General features: G+C 56.0%; 1 protein-coding gene across 1 annotated transcript in view; it reads right to left on the bottom strand.

Annotated features, from left to right (window-relative positions):
• The window catches only part of ELL (elongation factor for RNA polymerase II), a 76,770-nt gene that overhangs the window by 11,677 nt on the left and 47,388 nt on the right, over window positions 1–17,705 (bottom strand). The window contains exons 2-6 of the mRNA XM_039228097.1: window positions 16,604–16,651; window positions 10,011–10,132; window positions 9,393–9,556; window positions 7,091–7,365; window positions 3,674–3,798 (exon numbers count right to left, since the gene is read on the bottom strand). Coding sequence (XP_039084028.1) covers window positions 3,674–3,798; window positions 7,091–7,365; window positions 9,393–9,556; window positions 10,011–10,132; window positions 16,604–16,651 — 734 coding nt within the window. The remainder of the gene's footprint in view (window positions 1–3,673; window positions 3,799–7,090; window positions 7,366–9,392; window positions 9,557–10,010; window positions 10,133–16,603; window positions 16,652–17,705) is intronic.

Raw genomic sequence — 17,705 nt, 5'->3', positions numbered from 1 at the left:
TCAGGGAAATGCAAATCAAAACCATGAGATATCACTTCACACCTGTCAGAACGGCTAGTATCAAAAAGACAAGAAATAAGTGCTGGTGAGGATGGGGAGAAAAGGGAACCCTCCCGCACTGTTGGGAGTAATGCAAACTGGGGCAGCCACTGTAGTAAACAGTATGGAGGCCACTCAAAAATTTAAAAATAGAACTACCCGACAATTAGCAATAGCGCCACTGGGTACTTATACAAAGGAAACAAACAAACAAACAAAAAAGCAAATCAAAAATACACAAGTTCTCCTATGTTTACCTGAAGCATTATTCACACTAGCTGACACATGAAAGCACCCTGTGTCCGCTAATAGCTGAACAGATAAAAAAGATGTGGTATGTAAAAACAATGGAATACGACTCAACCATAAAAAAGGATGAGATCCTGCCTTCTGTAACAATATGGATGGACCGAGAAGGTATTATGCTAAGTGAAATAAGTTAAACAAGCACCATATTATTTCACTTATATGTGGAATCTAAAAAGTAAGATGAAATAAATAAATAAATAAAATGAACACACAAACAAATAAAGAGAAACAGACTCATAAATACAGAGAACAAACTGGTGGTTGCCAGAGGGGAGGGGCATGGAGGGTGGCAGAAATAGGTGAAGGGAATTAAGAGGCACAAACTTCCAGTTATCAAATAATTAAGTCACTGGAACAGGCACAAAAAGTACAGCACGGGGAATACAGTCCGTGACACTGTGGCGGCCCTGAGGTTTACAGATGGTGACCGCACACACTGGCGAGCACTGCGGAATGTACAGGCCTGTCATGTCACCATGCTGTAGACTTGAATCCAATGTAACACTGTATGCCAACTATATTTCAACAATAAAAAATTTTAAAATAAAAACATCACTCCTATGGAATGAGAATGTGATGCTACAAGAGACCAGACCAAAGACCAGTGGGAACTGGAAACAACGGCAGAAGAGATGGGACAGGAGAAGCTGAAAAGAGGGAGCGACATACAACGGGGAAGATGCGAAAGCGAACAGTTTACGGAGCACAGCCCCCACCTCGTACCTCTGCCACCCTCCCCCACTTCTGCCCCCCCCCCCGCCCCACTTAAAGGGAGGATGCCTGAGGGGCACAGGAAGCCTTTTCGGAAGCACACACAGGGTGGGAAGGGGGTGACAGGAGTTTGCAGGCTGTGAGAGCAGAGACGCTCACCCCAGAGCACCTCCCAGGCCAACCTGTGACCATGCAGACGTGCAGATGTACAAAGGGCCAGGCGGGGAACCTCCAATCCCTGTGACCAGGCCTTCAACGTGGAGGCAAAAATCTTCAGGATCTGAAGGCCCAGACTTGGGCAACTGCCAATCCAATTTGACTGCGCTATGGCACAGGGACCAATCAAAGCCCTTTCCTCAGGAGCTGTATCCTTTCAGCACCAGGGCAGAATCGCAGACACAGGAATGGGAGAGCTTGCACAGGGAGGGCGAGAGGAGCGAGAAGAGTGAGAGGAGAGTGAGAGGGGAACAGGAGTGGAGCGGCCCCTGGGGGAATCCGCAGGACCACTGATCCACTGAAAGTGACAAAAGGCCATGGGACAACCAGGGGAAGCTTGGGTCATGAGGGACAATAAGATAAGCGGAGAAAGCGACAGGGCAGCCAGGCAGGCTACCAAGTGTACAGAAAGCATGTGCAATGGGGTGGTGGCTGTGATCCGGTGCACAGTCCAGACACCTGGCCTCAGGGAAGCAGGGCCAGGACAAGCGTGGGCGGTGGCAGGGTCGAGGGGAGCGAGCGTAGGGCCAGGCAAGGGTGCACTGGGATCACCTGGGGCAGGACAGGCCCCAGCAGTTACACGCACGGGGGATAGAAGCACAGAGGAAGAATCAAAAGGATGCAGGAAGTAGGTGTCTGTGTAGAGCAAAGCCTCAGGGGCCCAGGCAGACTCCGCAAGTGTAAGTGTGCTTAACTCAGGTATGAATTTTGAATAAGCTGTAGGAAAAGGAGGTGGCCCAGCTTCTGGGGTAACACTGGCCCCTGATCCCCACCAGCAGAAATATCCCAAGGCCCCAGTTTGCCTTCCTGCCATGGGGCCATGGCTTCGAGAACTGCTCTCAATGGGGTTTTCTTTGGGGAGTCAACCACCTAAAAAAGAACTGAGCAGACAGGTGGCTAGGGTCACCTCAGTGGGCCTGCAGGCATCGAAGATGCTGACCCTGACTTCTGCACTCCAACCAGTTTAAGCTTCCAAGGAAGCACAGTGGGTGCTGCTGGCCAGTCGAGTGCTTTCTGGCAAGGCTGATCCTGAGGCTGGCCTGGGCACAGAGCGGAGCACCACGCTGGTCCGGGCCAAAGCCAACTGCCTTGGGTGCACTCGAGTCTGGCAGCTCACTCAGCGGAGCAGGGAGGATATGAGCCCGGAACTGCATGAAGCTCCAGAGCTGAGATTCCCCCCAACTATACACACGCGCACACGCGCTACTTACTCTTGGCCATGCCCCTTGTGGGGAGCTCTGTGTGGCCAAGTCCCTCAGGGTCTGAGAACAGCAGCCACTTAGTTAGAGGCTCTGAAGGGAGGGAGGACAGGAACAGCCTTGCAGTGTCCCTCGTGTGCCCCTCACCACCTCCAAGCACTTGGGTGGGTGAATTTGACCATTTCAACAGTGGTCAACCCAAGTTGTGTTCAGCTGGGGCAACAGGAGACCTGAGAGGGATGAGGGTGGAGGTGGTCTTCTGCTGAAAACCTCTCCTCTCAGCCTCCCCAAGACCTCTGGCAGCCAGAGCCGTGACCCTAGGCTGGTCCGGACACAGGTACTGGCTTGGGGAGGAGTGCCTGGCAGGGCTGACGAGAAACTCCGGATTCACCTAGAGTGGCCTCAAGTCGGCTCTGCTCTCTACATGCAATTAGTGCTTTAAACAGCTGAACTTCACACACACACACACACACACACACACACACACACACACACACACACACACACACACACACACACCCCCCCCCATAAGTAACTCCAGGTCCCTGAGAAATCACTTAAGGACTAATTAGTGTATCAGCCTGCTCTGAACGCCGCTTCACAGCCGAACTCCCATGTCAGGCATCAGCTGAGAAGGAAATCATTAATTGCTTGCCTGAGCCAGGCAGGGGCCTACTTAACCACTCCTCCCCTGGGCCACCAAGGCCACTCCTGACCTCAGGTCCCAATTAATCTGAGAGGGAATGTGTTTAATTAATGCTACTTAGTCATGTCTGTGGGGAGTTTTGTTTTGCTTTGTTTCTCTCTGCTTCAGGATCTTGAGAGGGTCTTTGGAAGAAGGGGGCAGCCTGCAGTAGAAGCTACGGGGGGGCAGGGGGGTGCAGGTTTGGGAAGGGAGCCTGACAGAAAAGGACAGGAGGCACTGGAATTAAGCTGGGCGACTGCATCCTTCTGTCTGGGCATTCTGGTGTCTGGGACAGTGACTGGTGGCCTCCACTCCACTCAGCAGGGGCTGGCCTTTCCCTGACAGGGGACCACGGTGGGCTGCCTGGGCACTGAGGCATCCCAGGCAGAGGGAAAGGCTGCCAGAGATCTCGGATCCTTCCATTCTGCTCAAGGGACACCCCAGCATCCTCAGGAGGAGATCTGGCCCAGGACCAGGGTGTGGCGACACACCCAGAGATGGGAGGCGGCATTACCGGACAAGCATCCGCTTCAGCAGCTGCTGGTCCCCCTCCGAGTAGCCAGGCCAGTCCTTCTGCACGTCCTTATATACACAGTCCTTCAGCGTGCATGTTCCATCCTTGGCATTCACGTTGGCCACCTGGGAGAAGAACCAGAATCACCTTGCGGGAAGCCCAGGAGAGGCAGAAGTTACCTGAAAGCATTTGATGGGGGGGGGGGGGGAGGAGAGGACAGTACCCCTCCCCCCCCAGATCCCCTGCACATGAAGGCAGCAAGCCTTGGGATGCAAAGGGGTTGGAACACCAGGTCCTGACAGACGTCTTATAGCTGCTGGAAGACAGGCTGGCTCCAAAGGGGGCGGGGGCGGGGGGCGGTGCCATCCCTACTTCTAGGACCCCATCACCAGCCTCCCCCGCTGTTATGCACTGAATGTTTTATCTTCCCCAAATTCATGTTAAATCTTAATACCCAAAATGATGGTATTAGGAGGTGGGGCCTTTGGGAGGTGATTAGGTCATGAGGGTTTAGAGCCCTCACGAATGGGAGCAGTGCCCCCACACGAGACTCCTGCCACGGGATAACACAGCGGCAAGACCCAGTCTGTGAACTGGGAGGGGCCTCACCAAACAGCCAATCTGGTGGCGCCTCGATCTTAGACTTCCCAGCCTCCAGAACTGTGGGAAGTAAACGCCTGTTGTTTATAAGCCACCAGTTTATGTTTTTCTCATACAGCAGCCTGAACAGACCAATACCCGCTCTCGGACACGCACTCCAGGGGCAGACACGGTGGAGGACAGGGTAGCTGGGGCCTCTAGGGGCCAGGCTAAGTCCACCTTCCCTGCAACCAGCCAGCCCTGCTCAGGCGGGTTAACAAAGGCCGAGCTGGCCTCCAAGACTGTGAAGACAGGCTCAAAACCTTGACCCTGAGGATGCTTATGGAAGTTGAGGTCCTGCCCCAGAGCGGATACTTCGGTGACTATCTCACCGGGCCCCTGGTGCACGGCTGCGGGGAGCTGGCGCTGCAGCTGCGTTTTACTCTCACGGGCTTCTGAGAGGACTCCATGTCACAGCAGTTTCCACAGGGAACATTTTTTAATGGTTGAGTAATATTCCACCAAACATCTGCACTGTGATTTACTCAAACATCTCTCCTCTGTTGGATGCTGATGCTATTTCTGGTTTCTCTGCAGCATATAAACAGACACCACTGCATGCAGGGTTGCCATGCTGGCGACGTCTTCCTCCGGCCAGCTTCCCAGAAGTGGGATTAATGGGTCAAAGGCTCTGAACATTTTTATGGCTCTTGATGCATTTTGCTAAAATGCTCTCCAGAAGAGCCACCCACCCCTCAACAATCCCACCCACGGAGGACGAGCCTGTGGGTTTCTCTGAGGCCCCGCCAGCACCGGAGACAGATGCTTTCAGTCTCTGCTTTGGATGTTCTCGCAGAAGGAAGAGAGAAGGTGCCTCTGAGGAGTGCGGTTTTGTCTGTGTTGCTCATCGGAATCCCTGATCACGTGGGGGCTGGAAATGGCCGGCCTGGGCAAGGCTCAGCCAGTGGTACTCCCAGCTGATGGGGTCCTGCGACTGCCCATGGCCACCACGGAGAACAAGCTGGGTAGTAAGCACAGTAGCACAAGACAGATGGGGCCATTATTTAGAAGAAATCAGAGTAGACACAGGGAGGACCCTCTGCCACAGACACCACAGGAAGCTGCTGAATCCAAATCGACCTAAGAGGCCAGAGCCCAGCACGGTGCTTCTTGGGTCCTGGGAAAGGGCTGGGAGCAACGAGAGCATCTCAGAGGTTAAAAAAGCAGCAGAAACCCCTGGCAGAACGACATCAGCACCGCCAGATCCTCATCTCTTTGGAAAACTGAGGCCGGCATTCTCACCGCATCTGAGGATTGCTCAGAGGGTCAATCTCAGGTGTAACTGTGCTCGGGCAGTTAAGTTTCACATTCTGGTTTGAGGGGTTCACATGCCTCTTCTCCAAGCTGGGCACGTACAGGGCAAGAGAGGAAGGTGGGAGCAAGGGCGTTCCCAGGACCACCACAGCAGGAGCCGATGGTGGCCTGACTGGGCAGCGGTGTGGGCTACAGGCACGGCCAGGGGTGGGCACAGGTCCCACCTGTGTCTTCAGTCCTGGTTCATGTCTGAAGACCTGGCAATCCGCCAGCCCTGCCTCATTCTCTCTGAGTTCCAGCCCAGGGGAAGGGCCTCCGCTGTGCTTCCCTTGAGTTTCCACGGATAAGGCTGACACCTGTGACTTCCCAAGGAAACAAGCCCCCTAGGAACGTCGTTACTGGTTCTGGAGCTTTCTGGACGCTTTGGCAAACCCCTCTGCCAAAAAAAACTTCTGAGCCATCAAGCTACATGTCTGTCTTCTAACAGGCCTCGAGCCAACCCGTGAGCTCCAAAGGAAAAACCGTAAAGCCTAGTCCTCGCCTGCACAACCTCTGAGTGGGGGATGGTGGCTCAAAAGGTCACATCCACACAGGCGTTCCTGCCACGTGGAGGCCCCCGATGCCAGGGTCCCGGTGACGTGAGGGGCAGTGAACCCCGTGGCTCATCCTCAGACACAGCTACCCACTGCCACAGCACGTGAGGTCTGCAGCACCGTGTGCCTGGGGCGTCTGAGGTGCGGTGCAGGAGGGCCAAGTAAGCTGGCAGGCAGAACCCCTAGAGGCTCGGCCATGCCTCCTCCACAGGGTGCCACTGTCACGCCAGCCATGAGGACCTCACAGCAGGGCTCACGGTGGCCCATCTCCACTTCGCAGCAAGGGGGTGTCTGCACGGCCCGGCTGATGTGGCAAAGCCAGAGTGAGCCGCTCACCTTCCCAGGGGTCCTCGGACTCCCTCCAGGGCTGTGGGAGACAGGCCCACCCCACCGGCTCCAAAGCCTGAGCTGTTCCCTAACCATGGCTCCATCCACTGATCTCACGTTCAACCCCTCAAGAGGCACTGCAGGCAAGCTGCAGCCACACAGGGAAGCCTGGGGGGTCTACACGTGAAGCTCCTTGGCCAGAGCCATGGCTGGCATGTGGCAGGAAGCCCAGCTGTGGAGCCTGTGCTCCTGTTAACTCACACGTGCGGTCACCCGGGCTTCCTTACATTCTAAAATCTTCAGGAAACTGAAGTCTTTGTTGGATCCTCTGTGCTGTGCTTGCTGCCTGTTAGCAAACAGCAAGGAGGAGTGTGCTGGCCTCCCTCTGAGCCAACCTCAGGGCCACCGGACAAGCACCGTGGCCTGCAACGTGTCTGGGACACCGTAGGCAGGTCCGAACCCAGGAGACCGAGTTTCTGAGGTAGGATGCGAATCTTGGAAGAGATCCCAGGAAGGGCTCCGCCCAGCACCCCTGGGTCCAGACCCTCTCAGAGGCCACTCAAGGTTGACTGGACCCTTGACCTGGCCCCGGGCAAGCACCAACCTGCTGGAGGAGGCCGTCCAGAGCATCCTTGTCGGCCTGAGCCAGGCCGTCCTTCTGTAGCCGGAGCAACAGCTCAGCCTTCCGATAGGGCCTCAGCGCCAGGAGGTGCAGCACTCGGTCACGGAAGGGCCTCTGAGACACCCCACCACCCCCACTAATGCCACCAACACTGCTCTTCTTGATAGCACTCGCCAGGTTGATCGGTGTTGCCCGCTTCCGGGAGGGCACGGCGTCCGTGGCCCCCGGGGCCGGTTTCCGAAACTGAACCTTCTTGCCTGCAACAAGAGCCAAGGCGTTAGGGATTTAAGGGGGTGAGGGGGTGTGGCCTCTGTGTCCCTCTGCCTGGGACTGGTGCTGAGCCCTGAGTGAGTGCATGGATGCCTACTGACAGCTGACAGCCCAAGGGGAAGGCAGCTGGTGCCCCATCCTGCCTGGCCTGCTCCGTGGGGACCTGGAGAGCCGAGAACACCACCTGCTGACCACACACAGCTCACCCGGCACTCAGGGGGCCCCCAGTGTCAGAAGCGGGAGCTGCAGGAAACAGAAGCATGTTCAGAGCTTTAATGGATTTCATCAAGGGCAGCCTGATGGCTATATGGAGAGGGGGCTGATAAAGAGGGTAGGGTTCCTGACTGGCCAGAGGCAGGCGTCCCCAGAGCCTGCACATTATAGCACCATCCAGCCACAGGGTCCACCATTCTCTTTTATGATAAAGGAGAGGTGAATAAAGGTAGGGGGCTACTTGGGCAGCTTTTCTGGAGACCCCGGGGTACGAGCAGCTCCCCAGGTTGCAACCCCGTCAAGGGCTTCTTGGAGACACAACTGTGCTCAGAGTCCCGGCGAGGGGGGCAGTAGCCAGATCCCCACCCCCCCAGTGTGAACAGACTCCAGCACTGCTCTTGAGGGAGGGGCCTCTGCTCAGAACTTGTGAACCCCACCCGGACGGCAGCACAGCCACTGAGGGAACATGCACGGCCAAGTGAGGTCAGCGCGTGCCTCACGTCCTTGGGCCAGAAAGCTCTCTGCAAGAACTTGTGTTTTGCTCTCATCCCTTAAATCTCATTTGTCAAATGAATAGGGGAAGAAGTGCTGTCAAAATCCTTAGGGCCAGACTCTGTCCCAGAGGACCCAGCTGCTGGGCCGACGCAGGGTCAGAGAGAGGCCTGACACAGAGGGACGTGCAAGACTATGCCTTCAGAGGCCAGGAGACAAGAGCTACCACCAGAACCGAAACCAAGCCACACTTTTGACCAAGCTCTTGACCGCAGGACCCAGAAACTTACTAAGATGTTTATGAGTGTCCACATTTGCACACTGAGGCGAGAGCAGGCAGGGGAAGCACTTCCGGATTCCCGAGGCTCTGTCCCCGACAGCAGCTCCCAGCCCGGACTTGGGCCCCCTTGGCATGCACGGCCATGGCCACCAGGACGTGGCATTCCCTGGCAGCATGGGCCCCTGCACTGACGTCTTGGGTTTCGTTCAGAGCCAACCCCACCGCCCAGCCAGTGAAGTCACACGCTCCTCTGGGGCTCTTTGAAATCCTCCCACCTTCTCTTAACCCCAAAAGCCATTAAGGTCCTGTTTGCTGTAAGCCATGTTGTGCCTTTCTCAGGCCTAACGCCCTTCCTCCTGGCCTTGAATCCTGATGACTCTTGAACTTGTCTGGGTCGAGGTGCTGGGAAGACTAATGCAAGAACAGAGCTTCCTAAAAGTAAACACTTTTCGTGCTGTTGGTGTCTCAGCTTCACCAGAACTGTTTCCAAGCAGATGAGGAGCTGCCAGAGCCTTCTCGTCCAGCCAGAAATCAACACCATTTCCTTCCCAGTTGTGACCCGACAGCCCCTCTCTGGCCCCGACCCAGCAGCAGGCCATCTGCCATGAGGCACATCCTGCCATCAGCACCTTGCCGCTGGCCAGCCAGGCAGGTGAGAGCAGGAGTGGCAGCTGGAGGACAGACCCCAGCCCTGCTGCCAAGGAGCGTGTGTAGCTCCCTGAGGGGTCGGGGTTCCTGAGGCCAGAGCCTGGGAGGAGGGCCCGTGGATTCAGAATTCCTGGAGTTCTAGGGGCTCATGTTCAAACTGGGCAACCAGCAGATGCCACAGCCCCCAGCAGACTCGACCAGCGCAGTAGGACCTTCCTGTCTGGCCTGACCACGACCCAGCACCCCCTGCTTGGGTTGCACCTCTATCAACCCATCACTCCCGCTCCTGGCCAGGACAGGCCCTCAGTCCCTGCTGCTCCCCACCACAGCTGCCCAGTGGGCCTGGGTCCCCCACAGGTGGAGCCGCAGCCACATCCTCACCCAGGTAGCGGCCTCCAGCTTTGATGACAATGGCCCCACGGCTGCGTGTCTCTTCCTCGGCCTGTGCCATGCTCTGTCGTGCCTTCTGGTAGGATTCATCAGTGGCACACACTGTGACTTTGTCCTGGATGCTGCCCAGGCAGTCCAGGTGGACATCCCCGTGGCTGCAAGACAAGGGGCCAGGAGCCTCGGTGAACTCCTAGGATGACAGGGGAGACGGTCTGGGCGCCCGTGCCCCACCCTGCTCCAATACCCTCAGCTGGAAACGGGGCCAGTGCTCACTTGAGCAGCATGGTTTCCACACGGCATATCTTGACCTGGAAGAAACAAGGGAACCCAAGCCCCCAGGCAGAGGCAGCAGGCCAAGAGCTGCACCTGTGCCCTGGACACGCTGAAAGCAGCAGCAAGGCTCATGTACAAGAAGGGGGGACTGGGGTGGCCGGGGTGGCTCAGTCAGCAGAGCAGGCGGGTCTTGATCTTGAGGTCGTGAGTTCAAGTCCAACACTGGGTATAGAGATTACTTAGATAAATACCACCCCCCGAAGAAGGAGGAGGAGGAGGAGGAGGAGAAGGAGAAGAAGAAGAAGAAGGGGGCACTGGGCCCAGATGGGGCCTCACCTGGAGACATATTGCTGGATGCAGTCGAAGCTGCCCTGGGGGTTGTCACGGCCAATGTTGGAGAGGTAGAAGGAGAATGTCCGTGCCTCCGTGGGGCAGTCAGGCTGGGGGATGGAGATGTGCTGCATGGACAGGGAGAAACATCACTGGGAGGTCCACAACACAGAGGGGACCGTGGGATGGGCCATCCATTGGACCCCAGACCGCCCCCCACTGCTTGACACAAGGAGGAAGTGCCAGTGCTTTCTAAGCATGACACGTCGGTCTGAGGAGCACAGAGCGCTTAGTACACACCCGAAGACATGGACCCCACCCTGATCTGGGCCATGAGCCAATTTCCCACCCAGCTAATGGGGCAGATCTGGCCTGGGCCATGTGTGAAGATGAAATCAGACAGACGGGCATCAGTAGCCATCAGTGCACACTGAGCAGCCGCTTTGCTCCAACCCTTGCTCCCCTGTGGGAGACAGACTCCACCTGGATGTCCATTCTCTGTCCTGCAGCCAAGATCAAGGCAGGTGCAGGCTCTGAGGGGCTCACAGATGGGCCACACTCACCCCCAACAAACCATGACACGGGTACACGTGACAAAGGATGAATGTCTTGGCTAATATAACCCTGACTTTGCACAGTGACTCTGCAGAAGAGTTGGACAGCCTGGCCGGCAGACAGACAGACAGCAATGGTCCTGGCCAAGATGCAGGGCTCAGCACAGGTGGGATAGCATTGCGCACACAGGCCAGGGTGGCATTCCAGGCCACCCCTCACTGGGTTGAAGTCCTGGGGGCTGTGGAGGAAGCTGGTGGGAAGATACCATGCTCTGGTTGCTGGCCCATATTTGTGGCGCAAGATGGGCCTCCGGAACTCTCTGTCACCAGTGGCAACCCCTGGTAAAATAATCCCTGGGTTTTGAGTGCAGGAGCTCATCCCAGCTAGGCACACAAGGGGGGTATAAGTGGTAAATGGAGGTTGAGGGGGTGGGCAGGCCCCACTCAGGCCTTATCCTCGGGCTGCCCAAGCCCTGTTTTTTCTCCACTGATGTGAGACCACCATGCCTCATCAGCACGGGACCGAACGTGGCCCCAGCTGAATTCCAGCCCTGCCCAGCTGTCATAGGTAAATAAGGGCAGTTCAGCTGTCTGAGACTGAGGACACGGTGGCCCAGGCCACAAGGAGGGCCACTGCCCTCTTGACCCGGCTTCGTGGCCTCCCTGCCACGCTCCTCAGGGTGGTGTGTGGACCCATAAGGGAGCCTGCAGGTGCACCTCGCCTGGAGTTGGCCCCAAAATTCTGAGGGACCTGCCCAGCCTACAGTCAGTCCCTGCCCCAAGGAGAGGCTCCAGACGTGCACAGTGAGGGCCAACACAGTGCAGACCGGCTCCCAGACCAGGCAGTCGGGCCCTGTCCTGCCTGTACGACACCTCCTTGACTAACACCTGTGGCCATCTGGTGCTGCCCAACCATCCCTTCTTGGAGGTGACTTTCGTCCTCCATCACAGAAGTAGCTGGAAACATGCTGCCCAGATGCTGAGGCTCAGGCTGCCGAGGGTCCCTGCAGGAGACGCACTAATGCAGTTGCCCAGAATGCAGCAGGAAGCTCCTGTGCCCCAGAGTCAGCAAATTGAAAGTAGCTTCAAGGGCCCGACACCCCTGCCGATCCTCTTCCTCCACACCACCCTTGACCCTCTCCCTCATCTCAGCCTGGCTCTGATGGAGGTGCGACCTGCCCATGTGGCACTTTCCATCTCAGACTGCTCAGAGGACAGTGGCTGCCTCGAGGGCAATGGTCCTCACTGGGCTGTCACCCCTGAAGGGAGGGAAGGAGGTAAGGCCCGAGGCCCAAAGTGCCTCTCTCTGGGTGGGGCCTGTGGGGACTCTTCACTGTGACCCTTTTACGCCATCTAAACCTATTCCACACAGGTGTGCACGCCCACCTCCAAAATTCATCCTGGAAGTGGGGCTCCCAGCACAGGCCCAGAGGGGGATTTGTGTAGTTACTGGAACCACAGGATGGTGGGAAACCCAGGGCTTTGAAACTGATGCATGGGAGATGTGATGCTGCTTGGAGAGGGGAGATACACACAGAGGTCACTAGTATCCTCCAGGACAAAGGTGGGGGTGGGCACCCGAGTGGGGGAAGCAGGGAAGCAGAGGGGAGGTTTGCTGGGAGCCTGGTGTGGCCAGTGCTCTCAGCCCCAGCCCCACCACAGCCCTATCATGGCCTGAGGACTCCTTTGGTTAACAGGCTGCTTTGCCGCTCCTTAATGGTGCTGGTTATTGGTTACCAGTCAGTGAGAACCAAGCAAGGAAATTTCCCATCTGGGCATGAATAGACCAGGAATGCATGGCTTTCTTTGTGCCAGCAAAGAGCCTGGCACATGTTCCAGAATGTGGCCCGACAGTCAGCCCTGCTCGGCTGGAGCATGTGCCTTCTGGGCCGAGTCTCGGCTGCCCCACGGGGGCCACCATGTGGCCCTCAGCTGGCCTGGGCATGTAGGTTTGGGTGCCTCTGAGGTCAGCCCTGACTGCAGTTATGGGGGCAGGAGGAGTCACTCTAAGCCTAATTGAGTGCCTGTGTGCACAGGCCTGGAACAGCAAACAAGCTTGTCCTTCCTGGGCGGCCCTGAGTGCCTCTGAGGCCTGCAAGGGGGCACAGGTGCCTGCCGGAGCCCTTTCACGGCCTTGTTTTTAAAATTTATTTATCGAGAGAGAGAGAGAGAGAGAGAGAGAGAGAGAATGAGCACCTATAAGCAGGGGAGGAGCAGAGAGAACAAGAGAGAATACCAAGCAGGCTCCAAACGGTCAGTGTGGATCCAGAGGTGGGGCTTGATCTCAGGAATTGTGAGAACATGACCTGGGCTGAAATCAAGAGTCAGACACTTAACTGACTGAGTCACCCGCTCACCTCCTCCTTTTAAAATCTGTCCTAGGAGGGGCCTGCCACCTCCCCCTGATCCACAGGCTCTTGCGTGCGGTGTAGGTGGGAGTTGTGAAAAGGCACATCAAGTCTTGGTGTGGGAAGCACCTGACATTCCGTGCAGGTAAGAACCAAATAAACAGGTACGCACAGGAACCCAAACTCCACCTGACCAGGTTCTCTCTGGCCAGAGGAGGTTCCAGGCAACATTTGCTTCCTGAAGGAGCCTCAGAATACAACATATTCTGGGTAAAGAGAGGTACCGTTGCCCAGCTGAACTTGACTTCCAAGAGCAAAGCAGCCACTTCGGCCCAGGGGCACTCCCTTAACCCCAACACCAGGGTGCATTCTAAGCACCTCCCTGCATTCCAAGAGCCGCCCTCATGCCCTCACTCACCGAGGATGCTCGGAAGCGGGAGCGCACGCCCCTGGCCCTGTTCACCCTTGGCACACAGGTGGTTCCCGGTTCCACAACACCCCCTCTTAGAAATGTTTTAGACTGTTTTCCAATTGTCCCTGTGACCACCCAGCAATGAGCACCCTTGTGCCCCAATCTTGTGTACATCCCTGACTGCTCCTTCAGAGCTGGCTCCCAGACACACAGACAGAAACTGGACAAAGGCTTCTGATCAGCCCTGCCAAGCCTCATTCCAGAAATGGCAGTTCAGGCTCCTGCTGCAGCACAGGGAAATGCCGCAACGCTGAAATGCCCTGGACACCACCCCCACTTCTCTTTTTTCATCAACTGAAGAGTTTTGGGGTGGGGCCAGCCAGGTGGAGGTTTCTTTTCCCCTCTGGAGGCTGACTTTTCACCAGCTGTCAGACGTTAACAACTCAGAAGTGAGCCCCAGGGGCACCTGGGTGGCTAAGTCAGTTAAGCATCCAACTCTTGATTTCAGCTCAGGTCACATCTCACAGTTTGTTAGCAGTGCGGAGCCTGCTTGGGATTCTCTCTCTCCCTCTTTCTCTCAAAATGAATAAAATAAACTTAAAAAAAAAAGTGAGCCCCAGAGAGCAGAGGGGCCCAGCCCAGCCAACTCAGTGTTCAGGAGAGGGCAGAGAACATAAACGCAAATGTATACATGGCAGGGAAACACAGATGAACATTTTGCTCTGGCACCTGACACCCTAGGGGCCTAACGTGCTACAATTGGGCCAGGCATTCTGGGGAACCTGGCAAATGCCGCTAGTCACGCCAAGGAACTAGCCAACACAGGGCCCCGCCACACACCACAACCTCCCTCGGCAGGCCTGGCTCTCATGGCGCTTACAAGCAGAGGCAGGGCAGCGGCCAGGCCAGATCGGACCCCTACTACCCTACCTGACAGTGCTTGACACGGAGGCCCTATGCTGGGTGTGCACACCAAGGGGGACATGCACTAGGCGCTGAAGCGCTTGTTCTGGCTACAAGGACACTGGTTCTCCTAGGTCCTCATTAACCCACACACACAACCCCCAGAGCAGAGAGCCCATCTCCTGGGCAAGGAGGCTGAACTGGCCAAGGGCCCTGAGCTAAGGGCCTATAGATCTTCGGTCTGTCAGCTTCATGGGCCTCTGGGAAAGAGGGTCCTTGTCACGCTATGCAGAGCCTGGAACATGGACTCGGCCCCTGCACCATGACCACTGAATGGGCCTGCCCAGCCCTACCCCTCACTGGCCCCATCCCCAACCTCAGCTATGCACAAGCAGTTCAGCGGCCAGGAGAGGTGGGAGGGGGGAGCCCGGGCACCCTGTCCCCTCTGGCAGCATGGTGACTATGCAGATGTGGTCTGGCCAGGAAAAGTGTCTGCTATGTGCCCAGCACCAGGCCAGGCCCCTCACACCTGGAAGGGAGTAGGGGATGCATCCCATCAATGCCCAGGAAGAGAAGGATGAGGACCAGACACAGAGGGCAGACCTGGTGCCTGACCCTTCACAGCAAGCAGGGAAAGAACAGCACCCCTCCTCTCCACTTGGCACAGCTCTCACTCAGGCTCCCAAAGGGAAGAGCCTCCTAGTGGAGAACTATGGCCTGATTTGCCCAAAGCTGTGGCACAGGGCATCTGAACCGTCAGAACCTTCTAGAAACTCTGTTACACATAAGAAAATCCAGAAGGAAAGTAGGCAAAGCATGACTCTCACTCTAAGGTGGTAGGACCCCTAACTTGAATAGATGCGGCTCTCAGGCTTTGCACAGAAATTTGGGTGACACAAAGCATGGCCCAGGAGAGCCTCATGGTGCTTCTGTGGCTTCTGTGAGCAGCCGTGTGGGGTCTTGCTGGCCAGAATATGCTGCTCACAGGATAAGCCACTGCTTTTAGTGGCCCTTTCCAGGCATCTGCTTCCTTATCTTCCCGACTACTGAGGGTACAGCATGACCATTGGCCACCAGAGGGCACCATGGGGCCAGTCTGGCAGCAGACCGAGGGAAGCCAGTCCCCCAACACTGACCTCGACCCTTGGGAAAATGTCCCAGGGACCATAAAGGGAAGACTGCCACAAGACTGATGGGACCAAACAGAGGTGTAGGAGTCCCAGAGGAGGAACTGGGGGAGCGAGGAGTCTGGGGCCTTTCAAGGGGTCCTGCTGACTTTAACTGGTCTTGGTAATCATGTCAGTTCAGTTCAGTTCATATGTGCGCCTGGCATCTACAGCTGACTTTAAGAAAATGACCCTCAATGGTCGGAGTGGGCCTCATGCAATCAGCTGAAGGCCTTAAGAAGGAAACAGGTTTCCCAGAGGAGAAAGAGGCTCCCCTATGAACCACAGTGCCCATTCTTGCCATCCCCGTGGACGGCTTTCAGCCTCACCAGCCACACAGCTATGGGAGCCAATCCCTTGCACTGTATCTCCTGGTATCTTTGTATCTGCACACACAGACATGTGGATCCTTCTAGAGGCTCTGTCTTTCAGGAGCACCCTGGCAGGGGTGAAACCCACAGATCTTCTCCTCAAGGAGGTGGTGGGCCAGCTGTCAGGTGCAAACTAACTGATTTAGACACTTGTGGCAACCCTTCAGATTAAAAAAAAAAAAAAAAAAAAGACTTGCAATAAAGACCACAAGAAAACCACTGTTACAAGACACGTTTGGTGGGTAAGGGACTTGGGGAGTGGAGAGTGAGTCCGAAGCCTTGGGAAAAGGATTGTGGACAACTCATCCTTTCTTTTATTCTCCAATTTTTCTGTAAGATGGCCATTTAGAATGAAATAAATACACTTCACAAAAATTGGAGTGCTGAGTTTCTATACCCACCCCCTGGGCCGGCAGCTCAGTACCAAAATCAGACACCCACGGTCCCAGGTCCGACAATAGGCAACAGCTTCCAGGGAGGCTACAGCTCCAGGCCCACTTGGCCTCTGGGGCACCTTGGTTTTGAATCAGCACAGAGATCAGCTCAGTACAGGGGCCTGGGGGCCCAGGAGTCAGCTGTGCACTGATTACAGGAAGGAAGGGGAGACTCTGAAGGACTGCCAGACAGAAAAGCCGTATTCGCCCCGGACAGCCTCTTGGTGTGGCCCTGGCTGTGGGACCAACCTGGCAGACCTCAGCCTGGCACAGGCACAGGCCCTGGCCTGACACAGAGACGGATGGGGCCAAAATGCTGCCCCCAGCCTGCTTCTGTGCCCAGCAAGCCAAGAGAGGCAAGAGAGCATCCCGGTCACAATTCCACATCTGACTGAGACAAAGGAGACTCACCCCTTGACTTCCTTGAAATTGGATTGACGGTCTCAGCGAAACAGAATCCTGCAAAAAAGAAAAATGGGAAAATGTCATTAAGATACCCAAACATCCAAGGATGCACTTCCCAGTCACAGAAAAAGTAGGGTAAGGACAGGGCTTTCAGGAGACGCAAGAGAAAACACATACGCATCTGAAAATTCCAGGAAAGGTCACTGGAACTGAATTTTGAAGGGTCAGCAGGAGCCCCTGGATGCTGTGGGGGCCACGTATATAAGAAGTAAAAAAAAAAAAAGAGAAGTAAGAGCGGAGACACAGGCAGTGGGCAGCCCCTCACTGTTCTCCCCCAGAGCAACACCAGCCCAGGCTGTCTTGCTTCGGAGACCCCCTCTCAGAAGGGAATCACCATGGACGGGCACTAGTGGCCAGAGGCAGGCTCATGAGGTGATGCCCCCCTCCCCCACCCCCACCAAACACTCTGCCAAGACAGGGCCCAATGCCTGCTCAGCTCCCGCGTCACAGCTTCAGAGTAATTTGTCACTGAGCTGGGGATGGCGGAATTTCCAAATGTCACAAGAAAAAATATACTTAAAAACTCAAAATACTTTAAGCTTCAGCTATTCAGAGATCAGCCTTCTGTCAGAATTTCAAAAAGAACACGGATCCAGATGGAGGGTTGCACCTCTCTTTCTCACCCATCTTGGGCCTCGAGCACCCACCTTCTGCATAGCAGATACCACCCCACAGCATGGTCCTAGTTTGTCACCACAACCCTTTCCCTCACCCCCCAAACCCACCTGGCCTCTGTGCCCACCGTCCTCCCCAGCCCTCTTCAGATGGCATCCAGGGTCTGGGCTCTCCAGCTCCAGCTGAGCCCCACCTGCAGTGAGGGGAGGCCCTCCCCCCTGGTCCCCACATTCCCAGACACCAGGTGTCTGGAGTGGCTCCCTGTCTGTTCCCCACTCAGCACGTCAGGCCTGCTGCAGGCCCTGTGTGGGCAAAGGAGCTCTCCAGATATGAGGGAAAAACCAGCCAACAGAATACATGGGTGGCTCAGTTGGTTAAGCGTCCAACTCTTGATTTTGGCTCAGGTCATGATCACGGTTCCTGAGATTGAGCC

This window comes from Hyaena hyaena, unplaced genomic scaffold (assembly GCF_003009895.1).
Source record: "Hyaena hyaena isolate Hyena2069 unplaced genomic scaffold, ASM300989v1 scaffold_30, whole genome shotgun sequence".
In the NCBI taxonomy this organism is placed as follows: Eukaryota; Metazoa; Chordata; class Mammalia; order Carnivora; family Hyaenidae; genus Hyaena; species Hyaena hyaena.
The sequence above is the reverse complement of the archived record's forward strand: the minus strand, read 5'-3'. Positions and strand labels throughout refer to the sequence as shown.